This window comes from Mytilus trossulus, chromosome 5, assembly GCF_036588685.1.
Source record: "Mytilus trossulus isolate FHL-02 chromosome 5, PNRI_Mtr1.1.1.hap1, whole genome shotgun sequence".
Lineage (NCBI taxonomy): Eukaryota > Metazoa > Mollusca > Bivalvia > Mytilida > Mytilidae > Mytilus > Mytilus trossulus.
This window is the reverse complement of record NC_086377.1, coordinates 66510250-66532997: the sequence shown is the minus strand read 5'-3', so window position 1 is coordinate 66532997 and position 22748 is coordinate 66510250. Positions and strand designations below refer to the sequence as shown.

Genomic DNA, 22748 nt, shown 5'->3' with positions numbered 1-22748 from the left:
TACCATATAGGGTTAACAAACATATGGGGTTATTACTTCCCTTTGAAAACAAAAAAAGATGCCACAACCCTTTATAAACATGATAAAGACAACACAGTGTTGAGGAAATATCTGAAAGGATTCAAAGACGACGAAATGACGATGAAAGGTTGAAATAAGTGCATATTGTTACTATTAGCATAACGGAGTTATTTCCCTTTCAAAGCACGAAATCTGAAAGGACTCAACAGACGAAGAAATGAATACATGTCATACACGATTGAAATAAATTCATTTAATGAATTTAAAGCTTAAAAGCTGTTATAGTTTGTTTTTTCGTATAGACAAATGGAAGTATAGGAACTAAATACTAAATATTGACGACTTGATCACTTTGATCTTGTAAACATCCCACATGTGTAGATAGTTGTTAAAATAAATTCGTTACACGGTGTGCTAGCGACCTTATACGCTATATGTGGGGTAGGTAAATACCCTATGGAGATTCGAGCTTTGCTCTCACTCCATATATCTCATATAAGGTCACTAACACATCATGTAACTAATAACATATATTTATTATTACAAATTGCTACTTCATTTGCTGTGATATTTTATATTAACCAATTAAATCAAAATCAATCAAACTGTGGTCTTTGTTTAGCCTATTTTTAAATGTGCTTAACATTATGTTTGAAAATTATATTGTTATCATTCTGCTCATTTAAGACTCCGGGATTGGCAAATTAAATATGTGTTTGTTAGTTTTTGTTACGACTATTCATCTTAATAGATTACCAAATGCAACTTGATGGATAACATATTATTGTCTTTGGTAAACCTGTTGTTTGAACACAATAAACTATTACAAATCCAATTACAAATTTGTTATTCTATATGCTTGGATTTTATACGAATTAATGAATTTACATTGAATGAGAAGACATTATCTATGGTATTTACGACAAGAATGATGTTGACTTTCAACATATGGTTTTCATTTTCGTTTGAAGAGGAGTAATATGCAAATATACGTCTGGCATACTTACCGTCTGACCCGTCTTTTCCCATCCAGATTATGTCAGTATCGTTCTGGTTGAAATCTTTACTAGTTTGGGTTGTAAGTGTGACAGGTATTTCCCATTTATATCTAGGAAAGTATTATATCATGCATAAATGACAGTGCATCATAAGCCTCTAACGGATGGTTGGTATAAAATACATGTTAATTGATTTCTTATGTTTAAAATTGTAATACATTGTATTTCATGTACTTTTTGTAAGACTAAACATTTAAGAAATCCATATATCTTTTCCTTAAATGTGACTTTTTTAAGTTTGTACTTAAAGAGATTCGCTATTCAGTTTCAAAAAAACAAACTTTTCATAACCTAGTATATATTGATAGGTAATAAATAAAGGAACAAAAAGATCAAAAATAAAATATCGTTCAATGTGCTTGTTTTCCAGATATATAACCATTGAAAGTTTAAGTTCTTAGACTTGAACTATTAAAAAATAACAAAGATTTATTAGACTTTTACCGATGGCTTATAATTTTGAATATAAAAGATTTAAATAAAGAAAGAAAAATTGAGGTCAAAGCGGCAAATTGTTAAGGCATATAAATGGATAATTTCAGAGGATTCCGAAATTCTGAAAAAAAAGCACAAAAGCAAATATCCTTAAATGAGCAACACGACAGATAAAACATGTGATGCAGTATATACTTTCCCCGCCGGAGCACCTGAGAGCAGTTGTGTTTTTATTGTATTCGGGGTGGTGAGTTATAACTTTTCTAGGTTGTGTTGTGCAGCCTGTTGGTTTTTTGTTCGTCAGTTTTCGTTATTTAACGTACAAAACATTTGTCTTCCACTGATGATTTTGAGTATGCCTTCGGTATCTTCTGAATCTCTTTTCAATCAGTTATTATGCATTGCATTTTGTTTATTTATTGTTTATGATTGTGTACAATGTTTTCTGTGTTTGAATTAACTTGAAGTTACATGTTGAAATTGTTTTATCTTATTCAATGACAGGTCTTGTCCATTCGTTTTACATGTGTTTTTCAAATGATTTTGCCATGTGATAATGGACTTTCCCATAAGATTATCCACTGAGTTTAGTATTTTTGTGATTTTACTTTTTATCATACGGTAATACTGTTTTTCTTTGTCGAATCACATTTGTTAAACTATAGACGTTATCTTATGTGTCTTTAAGTCTTTGAAATATATGCAACACTTTTTTTTATTTAATGAAATAAACTTACCCGAAAGTTGAGTTATACTTTCCAGGATCAGTAGCAGTTTTGTCACGTAGATACCTGGATTGACTTAGTGTTATGTTATTTCCTTTTCTTTTCATGAAAACTGTTGGGTAGTTCATTTGCAAAGTCCAGGTGTCCATTATTCTTTTAACATCATTAACCTGTTGTAACTTACCATCTATAACACTTTGCTATATAGAAATATAAACATATTTATTATTAGCTAATCACTTATTTGCATATATCAAATACTTCTTCGAATCAACATAATTTAGAATATTTTTAGCATTTTTGTTTTTGTAAATTTGATACAGTGATTATCAGTCAAAACTTTATCATTTTGATAAATTGATCATTTCAATAGATTGATTGTCGAACCAAAGTGGATCATTTCAATAGATTGAGTATAGGACATACCACAGATCGTCCTGTGATGATACTCCATATGCTCTCTCTGTCATGTATAGCTAAAATGTAATACTTACTCTTCCTAAAGCATCCCACAGATCATCATGTGATTCTACATCGTATGCTCTCTCTGATATGTATAGCTTAAATGTAATACTTACTCTTCCTAAAGCATCCCACAGATCATCATGTTATTCTACATCGTATGCTCTCTCTGATATGTATAGCTAAAATGTAATACTTACTCTTCCTAAAGCATCCCACAGATCATCATGTTATTCTACATCGTATGCTCTCTCTGATATGTATAGTTAAAATGTAATACTTACTCTTCCTAAGGATTTTCTAAGATTTTCTTACCCCAGGAGTAGATTACCTTAGACGTATTTGGCACAATTTTTTGGAATTTTGGGTCCTCAATGCTCTTCAACTTTGTATTTGTTTGGTTTTTTAACTTTTTTGATCTGAGCGTCACTGATGAGTCTTATGTAGACGAAACGCGCGTCTGGCGTATAAAATTATAATCCTTGTACTTTTGATAACTATTTACACCACTGGGTCGATGCCACTGCTGGTGGACGTTTCGTCCCCGAGGGTATCACCAGTCCAGTAGTCAGCACTCCGGTGTTGACATGAATATCAATTATATGGTCATTTTTATAAATTTTCTGTTAGCAAAATTTTGAATTTTTCGAAAAACTAAGGATTTTCTTACCCCAGGAGTAGATTACCTTAGACGTATTTGGCACAATTTTTTGGAATTTTGGGTCCTCAATGCTCTTCAACTTTGTATTTGTTTGGTTTTTTAACTTTTTTGATCTGAGCGTCACTGATGAGTCTTATGTAGACGAAACGCGCGTCTGGCGTATAAAATTATAATCCTGGTACTTTTGATAACTATTTACACCACTGGGTCGATGCCACTGCTGGTGGACGTTTCGTCCCCGAGGGTATCACCAGCCCAGTAGTCAGCACTCCGGTGTTGACATGAATATCAATTATATGGTCATTTTTATAAATTTTCTGTTAGCAAAATTTTGAATTTTTCGAAAAACTAAGGATTTTCTTACCCCAGGAGTAGATTACCTTAGACGTATTTGGCACAATTTTTTGGAATTTTGGGTCCTCAATGCTCTTCAACTTTGTATTTGTTTGGTTTTTTAACTTTTTTGATCTGAGCGTCACTGATGAGTCTTATGTAGACGAAACGCGCGTCTGGCGTATAAAATTATAATCCTGGTACTTTTGATAACTATTTACACCACTGGGTCGATGCCACTGCTGGTGGACGTTTCGTCCCCGAGGGTATCACCAGCCCAGTAGTCAGCACTCCGGTGTTGACATGAATATCAATTATATGGTCATTTTTATAAATTTTCTGTTAGCAAAATTTTGAATTTTTCGAAAAACTAAGGATTTTCTTACCCCAGGAGTAGATTACCTTAGACGTATTTGGCACAATTTTTTGGAATTTTGGGTCCTCAATGCTCTTCAACTTTGTATTTGTTTGGTTTTTTAACTTTTTTGATCTGAGCGTCACTGATGAGTCTTATGTAGACGAAACGCGCGTCTGGCGTATAAAATTATAATCCTGGTACTTTTGATAACTATCTTCCTAAAGCATCCCACAGATCATCATGTTATTCTACATCGTATGCTCTCTCTGATATGTATAGCTAAAATGTAATACTTACTCTTCCTAAAGCATCCCACAGATCATCATGTTATTCTACATCGTATGCTCTCTCTGATATGTATAGCTAAAATGAAATACTTACTCTTCCTAAAGCATCCCACAGATCATCATGTTATTCTACATCGTATGCTCTCTCTGATATGTATAGCTAAAATGAAATACTTACTCTTCCTAAAGCATCCCACAGATCATCATGTTATTCTACATCGTATGCTCTCTCTGATATGTATAGCTAAAATGTAATACTTACTCTTCCTAAAGCGTCCCATAGATCATCATGTGTAGCTGCACCGTATGCTCTCTCTGTTATGTATAGCTAAAATGTAATACTTACTCTTCCTAAAGAGTTCCACAGATCGTCATGTGTAGCTGCACCGTATGCTCTCTCTGTTATGTATAGCTAAAATGTAATACTTACTCTTCCTAAAGCGTCCCATAGATCATCATGTGTAGCTGCACCGTATGCTCTCTCTGTTATGTATAGCTAAAATGTAATACTTACTCTTCCTAAAGCGTCCCACAGATCGTCATGTGTAGCTGCACCGTATGCTCTCTCTGTTATGTATAGCTAAAATGTAAAATGAAAACATTTTAAATAGTACACATTAAATTATAAAATTATCTTCTGATTGCAAATGACTGTCATAAGAAAATTGCCATCGTTCGATGTGTCTTGATCTTTTTGGTATGATGCAATTTGCCTAGGATATTCCTGTTCAGAATTTTCCTTGGAGTTCAGAATTGTTTTTATTTCGTTTTCTCGCATCTAGCCAAGGATTACAATCCACTCCCCTCCACTCCATCCATGGCGGATAAGATAGAATTTCGAAAATAGAAGGTAGTGGTTGTCATTGTTTGCAGTCGTAACTGGCTGCGTCCAATCACATGATTACATGTAAATGTAGAACATATAGGTAAACAATTGCAACGTGCTGATTATGCAACAAGTCTTTACACCCAAAAACATACGACGATATCAAGTAACAATTTTAAATTTTTAATTAACTAATTCCAGTTCCTGTGTATGTTTCTTGGCCAAATGTTGGAATATCAAGGAAATGTTCGCTTCCTGTTTTACCAAGTTAATAGATTCTTGACGCTACCATGTTTTATTCTCCACACGGAAAAGAGATCAAGTGCTACCATTGGTCAAGTATAATGTATTCCGAATGAACGTGCCTTTAATCAACAGATAAATGGCGCAACATTGTTATTACAAATTTTGGCTTGATCTGTCAAGACTGGAGAGGATTGGTGTCGTCTAACCACTGGCTAGCGAAGATGACTTTCTCCTAAAGAATTGACATTTATCTGTGAAACTTTTCAGTTAATAAATTAAAATGTTGATCTAATGAAATTAAGGATGGAAATGGGGAATGTGTCAAAAGACAACAATCTTTTTTCTACTAAAACATTCTTTTTCACAATATAAGAAAAATGTGTTCATAGATTCAAGTATGTTCAAAACGCTTACTTCGAACACTCGTTAACAAGAAATATCGCCCATTAACATGTTGAAGTAAGAATGCGCGTATTTCATCTTTGAACTAATTTGTATTACAAAATGTACGCTATTAAAAGGATAAAAACAAACAAAGTTAATTTTTCGAAAACGATTCACAAAATAACTTAATATCGATAGGATTGAAGTGTTGTTTGAGTATGAACTATGTTAAAAGATCGAATTTAATTAGGAAAACATGCCACTCCCACTAAGCTCGACACCATTATTTTACCACTACTTTGAGTTGGTTCTGAAAACATAATCCTGAAATTTTCTAATGGGATACATCTACGGTTCGTTTTTAAACTATTAGAATGCACATGTAGGGTTTATCTCATCCAAAGCTTATTCGATGCAAATCCAATCTAAATATCAAATCAAGGGGCCTTTTAGATAATTTGTCCGCATCATACACATTGGAAATTAGTTCATAATCATAATTCGTGAAAACAGCAAACCTGTGTGTGTGATGACTCAGTTGCCATCATTCGAAGATCTGAAATCGGTGTGTGACTTTCATACAATATACAAGTGAAATGTTAAGCTCACTTTAAACCCAGGTTTAATCCACCATTTTCAACATGACAAGATGCATGTACAAATTGAGGAATATGACAATTGTTATCCATTCGTTTGATGTGTTTGAGCTTTTGATTTTACCATTTGATCAGGAACTTTCTTTTTGAATGTTCCTGTGAGTTTAGTATTTTTGTGTATTTACGTTTTACCGAAGTACTGAAATCGGTCTTTACATTACAAAATATCAATACTCACCTGCATACCTCTTTTGAATGTTTCGTCACCCAAAAAGAATTGCATCATTCTTATAACAGATCCACCCTAAAAAAAAACATTAATGAATATGATTCGTCTCAAACAAGAAATTATGATATTTTTAAATTGCATATACATATACATAAATATAGTGAAGTATATATAGTGAGAAAGCTGTTATCATAAAATGTGTTTACAGCCGTGCATAACCTTCACTGGTGACCCAATGGATAGATCAGTCGTAGAGTTGTCACTTGTTCAGACGTTCTTATTAAAATATTTATTCCTGTGACTGTGCATATCATATGATCCTTAACGATGAGACTGTCATTATAAAGTGAGAGGGTTAGCGCTATAGAACCAGGTTTAATCCACCATTTTCTACATTTGAAAATGCCTGTACCAAGTCAGGAATATGAAAGTTCTTGTCCATTCGTTTTTGATGCGTTTTGTTGTTTGATTTTGCCATGTGATTATGGACTTTCCGAATTGATTTTCCTCTAAGTTCAGTATTTTTGTGATTTTACTTTTTACGACAAATATTAGCTAATTTGAAAAGATATAGCACTATGCCACCGAAAGCTGAATTATTATCGTCTCTGACTAAAAGTCATGTAATAACAAATAAAAACTTTAATGCATCTTAAAGCGTATCGATTCCTCTGATTTAACAACGGACCCATTCCTGAGTTTTAAAATCACAACAACATGTGACTTTGAATACAATTACGGGTTAAAAGCGAATTATACTGGTACTTTTGATAACTATTTGCTACGTACCTTTTCGTATAAATATTTTGCTTCGTACCTTTTCGTTATAAATATTTTGATACGTACCTTTTCGTAATAAACATTTTGCTATGTACCTTTTCGTAATAGATATTTGGATACGTACCTTTTCGTAATAGATATTTTAATACGTACCTTTTCGTATGAAATAGTGTCAAATAATTGGAAAACTTCAGCTGTACCGGAAACAGGAACGTATATAGGATGTGAGGAAATAAGTCCATCAACACTTAAAGCTCTCTGAACACTATTGACAACAAAGTGATCGAGCTACAAAAAAAGATATACTGTAAAACCTGTCTAAAGAGCCCACTAAAGAGAGAAAATCAAAGTGGTCTCTGAAGACAGGTAGTCTTTAACTACATATAGAATGAAAATGTGCCAATGAGACAACTATCCACAAAAGACCAAAATGACACAAACAAACTATAGGTCACCGTACGGCCTTCAACAATGAGCAAAGCCCATACCGCATAGTCAGCTATAAAAGGCCCCGATTAAAATGTAAAACAATTCAAACGAGAAAACTAACGGCCTTATTTACATGTTCAAACTATATGAAAAGTACTACAGAGGAATCTAAAAGTTATGGTCTAATGATACTGGTTTTTACTTAATACAGGTGGTCTCTTAAGCAGGTTTGAATGTATAAAAATACTTAAACCGATTCTAATTTGCTGTCAATCCAAGTTTTTAAGCTGTGATTTAAAGAAATTGCAAAGAATAATTTCAACAGAACAAAGAGCATAAATCGAAAATATATGGTAGAAAATCTGATTTTGATTTTTGTTGTTCCTTGTTAAGGATGCCTTTTATGTTTTTGTTGTTGAACAGCAAGACGTAGGATCCTTTTTTTTTTTTAATTTGACTGAAAGCACTTTTTAAGAGAACATGTTTTTTAATTAATTTCAAAATCATAATTTTAATTTTTCTTTTTATGGCAACTAGTAATACAATTGATAGATTTGCAGTCTTTGATACAAGCCAACCACCGTTGAGTACACCTTAAAGAATAAAAGACTTTCATGTATTTGGTTTTGATGTTATATTTGTTATTCTCGTGGTGTATTGTCTGTTGCTTGGTCCGTTTCTGTGTGCTGTTGCGTTTCGGTGTTGTGTCGTTGTTCTCCTCTTATATTTAATGCGTTTCCCTCGGTTTTGGTTTGTTGCCCCGATTTTGTTTTTTGTCCATGGATTTATGAGTTTTGAACAGCGGTATACTACTGTTGCCTTTATTTTTCAAATATGTTCACGAAACTTGTCTATTGTTGATGCATAAACGTTATCCTCTTAATGTCTGTCAGGCTTCTGTGTACTTGTTGAATCTTTATTCATAAGTAGTCGGTAACTAGTTGTTTACATTAGACTTAACATTTTTCTGTTCCAAGAATTTTTCCTGAGTTTTGCTTGGTTATTTTCAACAACAAAATCCAGCACATTTGAAAATTTATACAGTCCTGCGACAAATCAAAATCCAGAACATTGCACAATCCTGAAATTAAATATTTACCACCAGCCAGTCTTCGTGTATGAAGTCCATTCCAACAAATGCTATATAGTTGGCAAATCCTTCATTGAGCCATAAATCATCCCACCATGCGGGTGTCACTAAGTTCCCAAACCACTTCAAAATAAAAATAAAGTGTGAATATGTTCCGGACCATATGAGTATTTGGACCATACGCGTATGGTCATGACCATATGCGTATACTCATATGGTCCGACCGTACGCGTATGGTCGGACCATATGAGTGTAATACTCGTTTGGTTATTAACGGGCAGGACCATATGAGTATTTGGACCATATAGGTATATATATTTTTTCAAATTACATTATAAACGTTCCAATAATACACAAAATTTATCTAAAAAAACAGCGATGGTTTAAAACATGATATTTTTTTTTTTATAATCCAAAAAACTACGTAAAAATTTAATATTGATTCCATAGTTAGTTTTCATCGCTAGTTACATTCGTGCATGTAGGCTTGGATGACATTCCCTTCCACACGGTATCATAGCTTTTTTGCACTTGCAAGAAATTTGTGCACGATCTTTTTCATTTACACATTTTGTTTGCGAGTGAAAAACAAGCCTTTTTTTTGCAGCTGCGTACAGTGATACCGAGGTCTTTGGCACTTCTGATGTCTACGGTGTTTTTAAGAAGCTCTGAGATCTCAGATATCGTAAAATGACTGCAATACACCATCTTCGCAACACAACTTAAATAAACTAATAGTACGCTACTTTCCAGTGACTTCTTATGTAACAGTTCATTAAGAATTGTTTTAATTTAATTTTGTAGTCGACATATTGCCTTTACTCGTAATAACAAATCGGTTATGACCATCGGTAATGACCATCGGTATAAAATGTGTTTCATAACTACTTTAAATTTGACAATTAAGTAAAATTATAAGTTAGTGAAACTTCTTATTTTTATTCAGCTTATCTTTTATTATAATATAATGATAAAATTACCTATATGATAGCGTCTTTTGAATGAACGGTCATACCATATGAAGAGTTTACAAGTATTAAAAGTAAACTGTAACAGAGTGTTAATTACCCCGACCATACGCGTATGGTCGGACCATATGAGTATATACCCATATGGTCATGACCATACGCGTATGGTCCAAATACTCATATGATCCGGAACAAATATATAAACAATATAAATATTTAAGCAAAAGAGAATTACATAAAAAGCTTTTGAAGACGTCAATATTATTTGGACCAAGTATCTTTTAAAGGTGAATGGGTATTGTTATAATAAAAGATAAGAGCAAGGTATAAATCATGAACAACATTGGGACAAACTCTTTTTTTTTTTGTGGTAAAAAAAGAAGGAAAATGTGAACAAATTTTATAAGTGTCAACTTAAGCAGAGTTAAATAAAACAAGAGAAATAATGACAAATTACGCGCCTTAGTGTGATCGGTTACAAAGTTTATTAATACACGAGAAATGATGACAAATTAAGCGACTTCGGGTGATCGGTTACAGAGTTGAATGACACCAAAGAAATGATAACAAATTAAGCGCCTTTGTGTGATCGTTCACATAGTTAAATAATACCAGATATATTATGACAAATAAAGCACCTAAGGGTGATCGATTACAGAGTTAAATGATACCAAAGAAATGTTAACAAATTAAACATCTTAGTGTGATCAGCGACATAGTTAAATATTACCAGAGATATTATGACCAATCGAGCGCCTCATGGTGATCGGTTACAGAGTTGAATGATACCAGAGAAATTATGAGAAATTAAGCGCCTTAGTGTGATCGGTCGCGTAGTGAAATAATACAGGACAAATGATGACAAATTAAGCACATTAGTGTGATCGTTGACATAGTTAAATAATGCCAGAGACATGATGACAAATTAAGCACCTTAGTGTGATCGTTGACATAGTTAAATAATACCAGAGAAATGATGACAAATTAAGCACCTTAGTGTGATCGTTGACATAGTTAAATAATACCAGAGAAATGATGACAAATTAAGCACCTTAGTGTGATCGTTGACATAGTTAAATAATACCAGAGAAATGATGACAAATTAAGCACCTTAGTGTGATCGTTGACATAGTTAAATAATACGAGAGAAATGATGACGAATTAAGCACCTTAGTGTGATCGTTGACATAGTTAAATAATATCATAAAAATAATGACGAATTAAGCGCCTAAGTTTGATCGGTAGCAGACAACGACTGACATGCGAGATTTTTTGACTAGTTTAAAAACAATAATAAGTACTTCCCTCTTTTCAAAATAGCCTATTCCTACAGACAGATAGATGGATTATCTATTGGACTAGGCTTCTTTTAAAACAGGATGGTATATCTATCTTATTAATGTCTTCACGGTTTGATTAGCAAGCACGCTAACCAAACTATAACCTTTACCTACACACTCAATGCAATCGGCTGTAAAACAAAAGTAAGAAATATTTTTTACTGACCATGTGTGCCAATTCATGGGAGATAACCATTGTTACAAACTGTTTATCAATTTCTGCTGTGTCCAGAGGATCGTACAGCATGGACTTTTCTTTGTACACCACCAGTCCCCAGTTCTCCATTGCACCAAACAAAAATTCGGGAACTGCTATCATATCTTCAAATAAAAAGTTCTTAAATAGCAACTTACACTTAAACAAATACACTCATCATAGATATCAGGATTGAAATTATGATTAAAAGTTCTTGAATAGCAACAAAAACTTATACAAATACACTCATCATAGATACCAGGATTCAAATTATGAATAAAAAGTTCTTAAATAGCAACAAACACTTATACAAATACACTCATCATAGAAGTTGTCTGTTCTATGGCCGGGTTTTTGTCGCTTTGACACATTCCCCATTTCCTTTCTCAACGTTATTATCATCATAGATACCTGGATTGAAATTCTAATTAAAAAGTTCTTAATTAGCAAGAAACACTTATACACATACACTCATCATAGATAACAGGATTGAAACTATATATAAAAAGGTTTTAATTAGCAAGAAACACTTATACAAAGTATATAAAACACCTCCTAATATAATTTTTTTTTACAAGAGACCAAATGACACAAAATTAAAAACTATAGGTCATAGAACGGCCTTTAACAATGAACAAAGTCCACCAAGTTGTTTCGTTTTAGAAAAGGTAGTAGATTTAAAACATGAATCATGTAGCTAACTAAAAAAGTTAAAGATAATATCAAAGAGTAAAGTCAAATGGAAGTGAAATTTCATTTGAAACATTTCATGATTTAGCAAATTATTTGATAGAATTTTTTTTTTTATTTCATATTTATTGTTAAACACTATAAACGATATCCAATTTCATTGACAAAAAATCATATAACCCAATGTGTACTAAATCCAGACGCTATTGTCTAGGGTTAATGTTTACGAGAAATAAAATCTACGAGAGAAAAAAGTCACAAATAGATTTGCAAAAGAAGAACAAACCAGAGAGTAAAACAACAACCACAGGAGAAACACAACGGAACAAACAAAACACAGAATCGCCACAAAACAATTGTTAGCATGCATCATGTTGCAGAAAAAGGGAGAAGGTTTGGATCCATTAAAACGTTTAATCCCGCTGCAAATGTTTGCACCTGTCCTAAGTCAGAAATCTGATGTACAGTAGTTGTCGTTTGTTTATGTAATATATACGTGTTTCTCGTTACTCGATTTGTTTATATAGATTAGACCGTTGGTTTTCCCGTTTGAATGGTTTTACACTAGTAATTTTGGGGCCCATTATAGCTTGTTGTTCGGTGTGAGCCAAGGCTCCGTGTTGAAGGCCGTACTTTAACCTATAATGGTTTACTTTTTAAATTGTTATTTGGATGGAGAGTTGTCTTATTGGCACTCACACCACATCTTCCTATATCTATCATGTTGTACATCGAAACGGACTTTTTAACAACAACCCCATAAATCTGATTCGGTACATGACATGTTAAGACCAAATGATAGGCTGAACCTGGTTTTATGGCTAGCTAGAACTGAATGTTCGGGCTTTGAATGGAAGGGAAGAGGGAGGAGTACTTAAATGAAGTTATGGAATTTAGTTAACCTAATCATATATTTTGGATAGTGTTCCCAACCTATTCACATATTGTTTAGTTTGAAAGGTGACCTATTCCAGCGGCACATCCTATCACCTTGTATATAGGAAGTGGACCCCCGAGACTAAATATGTACAAGGTTTTATTATTTTATTGTTGTATGGATGGTAATTAGGATTAACGGATATACATATTATGCAACTTACCTTATTAAGAAAGCGAAGAAGAAAATAGTACATGTATGTTAATTATGTTGTGAAAGCGAAAATGGATTCGTATACAAATATTTATTACCTTATTTAGAAAACGGAAATGAATTCGTTTACAATCGTTCACCTTTTACTTTGCTTCGAACGCGGAAACTTAGTCGTATACGTACCATGTTGTGAAAGCGGAAGTTGGTTCTTTTGTATATAACTTTTATAAAAGGAAACTTATTTGTATATACTCTTACATTTGTAGGGAAGTAAAATTGATTTTATACCTATAACTCTTACCTTGTTTCGGAAGCGGAAATGATGTAGCAAAGTACTCCTCAAAGAAAGTCAAAATTCTGACTCCAACGTCTAAAGCATATGTTGTTTGATTGATAGCTTCTGGACGAGCCCACGCTTTGTACTGATAAAAAAGAAAATCAGATTTAATGCTTCGTACGTGTGTGTTATTTACAAATAAGATAGATATGTGTATGCTTGTATGACAGTGAGACATCTATCAACCACGAAAAACATGCTAATAACTACATGCTTCCGAGTATTACTAATCGTACAGGCAAAATAAGGAACTATTCGAAAGGAACAAAACTTAGGACTGCGTTTTAAACGAAAGTCGATATATAGTCTTAACAACATGAACTGATTTAGAACCAAAACACCGGGATTGACATCTGTTTTTTTTCTGAAGTGTAGATAGAACACTTAGAAACTATTCAAGAAAGACCACTAGCAGACGTCGATAATTTGTCTCATTATAACACAATGTTTAGGGCTGTAGTCCTATTTTTGACATTTGTATGTATGATTACTGTTTGTTTTGTCCTCACATCATTGTCAATATATTGGAATGTAATGCGACTATCATTTAAGTCAGAGCAATAAAACTAGGGTTAATTCGTTACTTTCTACTTTAAATAATCCCTGTACCAAGTGAGGAATACGACATGTCGTTATCCATTCGTTTGATGTGCTTAAGCCTTTGATGTTGCCATTATGTTAGGGACTTTCCGTTTTGAATTTTCCTCTGAGTGTAGGATTTTTTATTTCACTATTTTTGTATTAACAAACGAAAACACGAAATAGTTATAGCCCTTTTACTTTATTACTTACTAATATATTATTGGCAGTTCTTTCTTCTATGAATGTGAAATCACAAACAACCAAAGCTAATAAGTACGTTGACATCAATGGTGTATCTGCGTAACGATCCGCTATCCAGTCGTTAGCTCTTAAATAAAAACAGAGCGGAATAGTCCATTTTAAAACTTCCGACTTTTGACTTCGGAATTTATAACCTTTCGACAGGTTACCCGTAGTAGGTCAACCCGGTAATAGGTAAAGGAAAAGTAATTTCAATTAGTGAATTTTTAGATTCTAATCGGTACAATTTTGAGGGAAAGTTATATGTTTAATGCGTTTTATACTTGACAAAATCATCGGAAAACAGCGAACATTACCCCTAATTTGCATCGGTTCTATAACAAGTATTTGATTGGACTTCTTTTGATTGATAGAATATCATGATGTCCTACCACATAGAAGGTAACCTATTTAAAAAATATAAAACCCGAAGTCAAAATTCGGTAACATAAAAATGGTATCTTCATAATAATATTTTAACTTGTTTCTTTTAATATACTGTGTACCAACTAATTTTCGCAAGTTATTTATTTTTGCTAAAAAAAATGCGAATATATGTTCCCTCAGTATAAGTTTGTAACCCGGATAACAAAGCGATATTCAAACAAGAACTAAAGAGAAGTTGAGGACAACAAGTAATATGATATTGATACAAAAACTAACAGCGGATGATTTCAAAGGAATATTCAAACAAAATATTAAAGAGAACGGAAGATACGAAGAGATATTGAAACAAATGTCAATGAGATCGGAAGATACAAAGAGATATTGAAACAAATATCAAAGAGAACGGAAGATACGAAGAGATATTGAAACAAATGTCATAAAGATCGGAAGATACGAAGAGATATTGAAACAAATATCAAAGAGAACGGAAGAGACGAAGAGATATTGAAACAAATGTCAATGAGATCGGAAGATACGAAGAGATATTGAAACAAATATCAAAGAGAACGGAAGATAAGAAGAGATATTGAAACAAATGTCATAGAGATCGGAAGATACGAAGAAATATTGAAACAGATATCCAAGAGAACGGAAGATACGAAGAGATATTGAAACAAATGTCATAGAGATCGGAAGATACGAAGAGATTTTGAAACAAATATCAAAGAGAACGGAAGATACGAAGAGGTTTTGAAACAAATCTCAATGAGATCGGAAGATACGAAGAGATATTGAAACAAATATCAAAGAGAACGGAAGATACGAAGAGATATTAAAACAAATACCAAAATGAACGGAAGATACGAAGAGATATTTAAACAAATGTCAAAGAGAACAGAAGATACGAAGAGATATTGAAACAAAAACATACAGAGGAGGAATTAAATAAAGGGATAGAAGATTAAACCATATATACTGAAGAGATGCAGAGGATACCAAGGGGATATTAAAACTCACAAGAAAACAAACGGAAAGATTAACAAAAATATGCAAAAGATAATACATGTATAGCATATTAATGGCTGAGCCACTCGAACTCTCAAATACATTCAAAAATTACCTATCTGATTTTCCTTCTCGCATCATGAATTGAAGTTTCATAAAAGTTCAGTTGCAGCGGACTTGTATACATTAAACATATACATATATATTCCTTCTGGTACATTTAAGGAAATAGATGATACAATGATGATCGATGGCATTTACTAGTCTCTAAATATCGAATTGTTCTGTCGGAAAAGCTTACGGATGTCAAAAATAAATTTTCCATTCGATAAAGATTATGATATTTTTTATCAAATAAAAATGGCGGGAGATACATAAGAATTTCAAAATGAGTCATTTGAAAACAAAATAAAAACGAGAATAAGGATACATTTTCAACAAGACATTCCATGCATAACGACACTAAATGACTTAGCAACACAAACCCCACCAAAATCTGAGGTACATTGATAAATGTATATCGTTGAGATGTATCACGTGACATATTTGTCTTGACATTTTCTATATCCAAATGATGTTGTGCTGCTATTGTTTGATTGGATTTATTATTTTAAAGATATACAGAAAATCAAATCTTACAAGTCAGTGGATCCGATTTGGTTCGTATTGAACAAGGAAATAAGATGTTGTTTTCTGATCACAGTCACACGAAATCTTGCTTTAATAGCTGGTTCATCGAAACACGGCAAGACTCTTCTAGCATCTGATGGTTGCATCTGTGTTGTGGCAATATATCTGTTCAATACATAATGACGAAATGTATAATTATTGACAATGCAAGTAAAAAAACTTTTTATTGGTCCACAGCACACATCAATTGAAAATTACTTGACTTTGTACGGTAATTTTCTGATTCGGAAAATTGTGGATAAAACCTGATTTAATAGCTAGCCTTACCTCTTACATGTATGACAGTTACGTCAAATTCCATTACATTGAAAACATATATATCATTTTTATTGGTTTACGTCATACACATCAAGTGAAATTTACATTCATTTTTTTGACTTAGTACGGTATTTTTCTGAATTGGTAAATTGTGGATTCAACCTGGTTTTATAGCTACCTTTCCTTCTCATATGTATAATAGTTATCAAAAGTACCAGGATTATAATTTAATACGCCAGACGCGCGTTTCGTCTACATAAGACTCATCAGTGACGCTCAGATCAAAATTGTTAAAAAGCCAAATAAATACGAAGTTGAAGAGCATTGAGGATCCAAAATTCCAAAAAAGTTGTGCCAAATACGGCTAAGGTAATCTACTCCTGGGGTAAGAAAATCCTTAGTTTTTCGAAAAATTCAAGGTTTTTGAAAACAGAAAATTTATAAAAATGACCATGTAATTGATATTCATGTCAACACCGAAGTGCTGACTACTGGGCTGGTGATACCCTCAGGGACGAAACGTCCACCAGCAGTATAACAGTCGCATCAAGTTCCATTATATTCACAAAATCATCATTTTTATTGGTTCCCATGAACAAAACAATTATCATGTTTTGTGAGATATCAACCCTTCTCTATAATTCTAGCCAATGTGGAATAAACAATCACACGACTAAAAAGAAAAATCAGAAAAATACTGAACACTGAAGAAAAAATGAAAACGGAGAGACCCAAATCAAATAAGGAATTAATCAGCTCAAACACATCATTTGAAAGAATGGATAACAATTGTCATATTCCTGACTTAATACATGCAGTTTCGTATGTAGAAAATGGTGGACTAAACCTCTCAAGTATAACAGTGAAACTCCGATTGAAAGAAGTCCAAGTCAGATATTAGAATAGTTAACAGACGAAACTAAACAAAATAGACAACGACAACGGCTAACATAAATAAATAAAGGATTAGTATCAGTTAATGATATACGAGCCTTTAATTAAACTAACTGAACGATTATATCTTCATCATATGAAAATCACGCATAACCCCTTCTGTTAGGAGTCTAGTATTATGCCATCATAAATTATAGTTTTTAATGTGGTTCGCGTTGCTAAGTCTTATTACTGACTTCTTTTCTATGTGTCATGTGTACTTTTATTTGTCTGTTTGCTTTTTTTCTATTTTTAGCCATGTCGTTGTCAGTTTTTTTTTTTATTTATGAGATTGACTGTCCTTCTAGTATCGTTTGCCCCTCTTTTATAACATATATTTATATGTTGGGTCCTCAATGCTGTTCAACTTCGTACTCTAGATCTTTTGGCTTTATAACTTTTTTGATCTGAGCGTCACTGATGAGCCGTATGTAAACGAAACGCGCGTCTGACGTATTTGATTTTAATCCTTGTACTTTTTATAACTAATTATAAGAGAAGAAACATATTAGAAGGGTATACAATAATATATGTGTATACAGTTAAAATCGATTACTTAAATTGTTTTATTTCCACGTTGAAATAAGCCACGCCTACTAACCTAATATTGAATATACTCGGTCTCCACGCGGTTGCTTTTAACCAATCGTATTTCTAGACACGTATAGAAAATAAGATAATGAAATATGTGTATACTGTTTACTTACATTGTATCATTTCCACGTTGGTATGAACTTTGATATAACCCAGCAAGGTTAGAGAGTATAGGACCATTAAACTCAATGTAAACAGAATAATTCGATCCAGCCACCAATGACGTAGTTGATTTCAAAATCAGGAACTGATTGACAGTGTCAAATTCTATTGTAGGAATAATTGTACTTTGTCCAGGTGACATTGGTGTTATTGTCACAGAACTTGTCGTAATGTTAAGCTTATTACTGTGCAGAACTATTTCATTTGTTGATCTTCTGCATTCCATGTCAATCCTAACTTTTCCAATGAAATAGAAATCTGATGAATTTGTTTCATATATAAAAGGTTGTATCTCAAGGTCATATAAGAATGGATACAAATTGAGCGGCAAACGAACATCTCCCCCACCAGGTGGCGTTGTACTTACAGTCGGAGTTGTTGTAGACGGGGGCAGGGTAGGTTTCCCCGGTCCGTACCTATAGTGCTGTGTAGATGAAGGCAGAATAGGCTCCCTTTGTCTGTACCTATAGTATTGTGTCGTTTTGGTACCTGAAAGTAATTATATGCTTATCGATATTATATGCACATACGTTTATTATTTGAAATTGATGAAATTGATGAAATGATGAAAGCATTTAAATTGTTGTTTGGGTTTGTTTGTCGTTTTGTCATTTTCCCTCTAATTTGTGCCAACCAACTTCGGAATCATTTTGTCTCTTGTGAAGAAAAAATTCTCATTGGCCATCATGCAACATCTTTTTTTATATCTGTAAACACACACAATACATCGTACGTAGTAACAAGAGGCTCTCAAGAGCCTGAATCGCTCACCTGAATTTTTTTGGTTAAATCTCTCATCAATGATAATTTTGGCTTTTCAATTTATTTAAATGTTCTTTGAATCGTCCTTTTTTCTTTAAAAGCAAAATAATAATTTTCTCCTATGTTCTATTTTAGCCATAGGAGCTATGTTTCTTGACATACAAGGAAATGAAATATAAAATTTATACTAGATACTCTGAAACTAATTTAGCCTAAGTTTGGCTGAAATTGATAGAGCAGTTTCAAAGGAGAAGATTTTTTAAAGAAAGTCAACATGATGAACAAATTGTGAAAAAAGTCTTTAAAGGACAATAACTCCTATTGACAATTTTGGTCAAATTGACTTATTTGTAGATCTTACTTTGCTTAACATTTTTGCTATAAACAGTTTATCTGTATCTGTATCTGTATTCAGGACAGGTAGACCTTGACCTAATAAATACTTTAACATCTTGTTTTATTTGCTCTAAATGCTGGAGTTTTTGAGATATAAGCCAAAAACTGCATTTTACCCTGTGTTCTATTTTTATCCATGACGGCCATGTTTTTTGACAAAATAAAAAATAAAGCACAAACTTTATTTTATACACCCTACTGATCATTCAGTTGAAGTTTGGTTGAATTTGGTTGAGTAGTTTACGAGGAGAAGATTTTTTAAAGATAGCAAATATGATGAACAAATTGTGAAAATTGTCATAAAAGGACAATAACCCCTTAAGGGGTTAATTGACAATTTTGGTCATATTAACTTATTTGTAGATCTTACTTTGCTGATCATTTTTGCTGTTTACAGTTTATCTTTAATCTATAATAATATGATGAACTTGACCAAATAAACATTTTTCCCCATGTCAGATTTGCTCTAAATGCTTTCGTTTTTGAGATATAAGCCAAAAACTGCATTTGACCCCTATGTTCTATTTTAAGTAACGGCGGCCATGTTTTTTGACGGATCAAAAATTGAAGCCCATACTTTGTGCAGGATATACTAAGGAACAATCATGCTAAGTTTCATTCAAATCCATTCAGTAGTTTCAGAGGAGAAGATTTTTTAAACTTAGCAAATATGATGAACAAATTGTGAAAAATTGTCATTAAAGGACAATAACCCCTTAAGGGGTCAATTGACAATTTTGGTCATATCAACTTATTTGTAGATCTTACTTTGCTGATCATTTTTGCTGTTTACAGTTTATCTTTATCTATAATAAAATTCAAGATAATGACCAAAAACTGCAAAATGTCCTTAAAATAACCAATTAAGTGGCAGCAACCCATCAATGGTTTGTTTGATTCATCTGAAAATTTCAGGGCTGATAGATCTTGACCTAATGAACATTTTTACCCCATGTCAGATTTGCTCTAAATGCTTTCGTTTTTGAGATATAAGCCAAAACTGCATTTTACCCTATTTTAAGTAACGGCGGCCATGTTTTTGACGGATAAAAAATTGAAGCACACACTTTGTGCAGAATATACTAAAAAACAATCATGCTAAGTTTCATTCAAATCCATTCAGTAGTTTCAGAGGAGAAGATGTTTGAAAAATTGTTAACGACGACAGACGACGACGACGACGACGATGGACGCCAAGTGATGAGAAAGGCCAGGTGAGCTAGTAAAAGTAAGCAAATACCGCAAATCAAGTAATAAAATAAATAAATCAAAGAATGAAATAGCTAAAAAAACAACAAATATATATTGATGGATGGCATCCAAGTACTAAAATACACAATTTAATCATAGAATTTTACGGGAACAAAACCATGATTGTAAGAGTCTCCTTCACCTGAGCATGCTTAGTTTGGGCCGCTTTCAATTATGTGCCCGTATTATAACTCTTTCGTCATATCTCATTAGTTGATCTATATCATTCTTCACGGGAACTGTAATAATTTGACGGATGCCATTTTTCCGTCTCATATTTCGCTATAGTAAAAAAAAAAATTATTGCGATCCTTTACCATACTTACCTCTGTATCGTTTTGAATGGCTCCAAGAAGATATTCCTGATATAAAATAAGACAATGACAGTCAGTTATACTACATTGATAGTCAGTAATAAGACATTGATAGTCAGTAATAAGACATTGATAGTCAGTAATAAGGCATTGATAGTCAGTAATAAGACATTGATAGTCAGTAATAAGGCATTGACAGTCAGTAATAAGACATTGATAGTCAGTAATAAGACATTGATAGTCAGTAATAAGACATTGATAGTCAGTAATAAGGCATTGACAGTCAGTAATAAGACATTGACAGTCAGTAATAAGACATTGACAGTCAGTAATAAGGCATTGATAGTCAATAATAAGACATTGATAGTCAGGAATAAGACATTGATAGTCAGTAATAAGGCATTGATAGTCAGTAATAAGACATTGATAGTCAGTAATAAGACATTGACAGTCAGTAAAAAGGCATTGACAGTCAGTAATGAGACATTGATAGTCAGTAATAAGACATTGATAGTCAGTAATAAGACATTGATAGTAAGTAATAAGGCATTGACAGTCAGTAATACGGCATTGACAGTCAGTAATAAGGCATTGACAGTCAGTAAAAAGGCATTGACAGTCAGTAATGAGACATTGATAGTCAGTAATAAGACATTGATAGTCAGTAATAAGACATTGATAGTCAGTAATAAGGCATTGACAGTCAGTAATAAGGCATTGACAGTCAGTAATAAGACATTGACAGCCAGTAATAAGACATTGATAGTCAGTAATAAGACATTGATAGTCAGTAATAAGACATTGATAGTCAGTAATAAGGCATTGATAGTCAGTAATAAGACATTGATAGTCAGTAATAAGGCATTGACAGTCAGTAATAAGACATTGATAGTCAGTAATAAGACATTGACAGTCAGTAATAAGACATTGACTTCAGTTATATGATATTGACAGTCAGTAATAAGGCATTGACAGTCAGTAAAAAGGCATTGACAGTCAGTAATGAGACATTGATAGTCAGTAATAAGACATTGATAGTCAGTAATAAGGCATTGACAGTCAGTAATACGGCATTGACAGTCAGTAATAAGGCATTGACAGTCAGTAAAAAGGCATTGACAGTCAGTAATGAGACATTGATAGTCAGTTATAAGACATTGATAGTCAGTAATAAGACATTGATAGTCAGTAATAAGGCATTGACAGTCAGTAATAAGGCATTGACAGTCAGTAATAAGACATTAACAGTCGGTAATAAAACATTGACAGTCAGTAATACGACATTGATAGTCAGTAATAAGGCATTGACAGACAGGAAAAAGTTATTGGCAGTCAGAAATAAGGCATTTACAGTCAAAAATATGACAGTTACTAATTACAAATTGACAATCAGTTATAAAACATTGACTGATAGTAATAAGACATTGACATTCACAAATAAGACAGTGACAAATTCCACACTTAAGTATTGACAATCAGTAATTAGGCATTGACACTCAGTAAAAAGACATTGACAGTCAGTAATAAGACATTGAATATCAGTAATAAGACCATGACAGTCAGTAATAAGGCATTTACCGTCAGCAATAAGACATTGACAGTCAAAAATATGACAGTGACAAATAGCACATTG

General features: G+C 32.9%; 1 protein-coding gene across 1 annotated transcript in view; it reads right to left on the bottom strand.

Moving 5' to 3' along the window:
* The window catches only part of LOC134718223 (aminopeptidase N-like), a 31823-nt gene that overhangs the window by 1528 nt on the left and 7547 nt on the right, over nucleotides 1–22748 (bottom strand). Inside the window, exons 3-15 of the mRNA XM_063580717.1 lie at nucleotides 21128–21163; nucleotides 18344–18881; nucleotides 16395–16550; nucleotides 14334–14451; nucleotides 13506–13626; nucleotides 11395–11549; nucleotides 8930–9043; nucleotides 7555–7689; nucleotides 6631–6696; nucleotides 4855–4920; nucleotides 4603–4668; nucleotides 2252–2439; nucleotides 1029–1129 (exon numbers count right to left, since the gene is read on the bottom strand). Of these exons, the coding sequence (XP_063436787.1) occupies nucleotides 1029–1129; nucleotides 2252–2439; nucleotides 4603–4668; nucleotides 4855–4920; nucleotides 6631–6696; nucleotides 7555–7689; nucleotides 8930–9043; nucleotides 11395–11549; nucleotides 13506–13626; nucleotides 14334–14451; nucleotides 16395–16550; nucleotides 18344–18881; nucleotides 21128–21163 (1860 nt within the window). The remainder of the gene's footprint in view (nucleotides 1–1028; nucleotides 1130–2251; nucleotides 2440–4602; nucleotides 4669–4854; nucleotides 4921–6630; nucleotides 6697–7554; nucleotides 7690–8929; nucleotides 9044–11394; nucleotides 11550–13505; nucleotides 13627–14333; nucleotides 14452–16394; nucleotides 16551–18343; nucleotides 18882–21127; nucleotides 21164–22748) is intronic.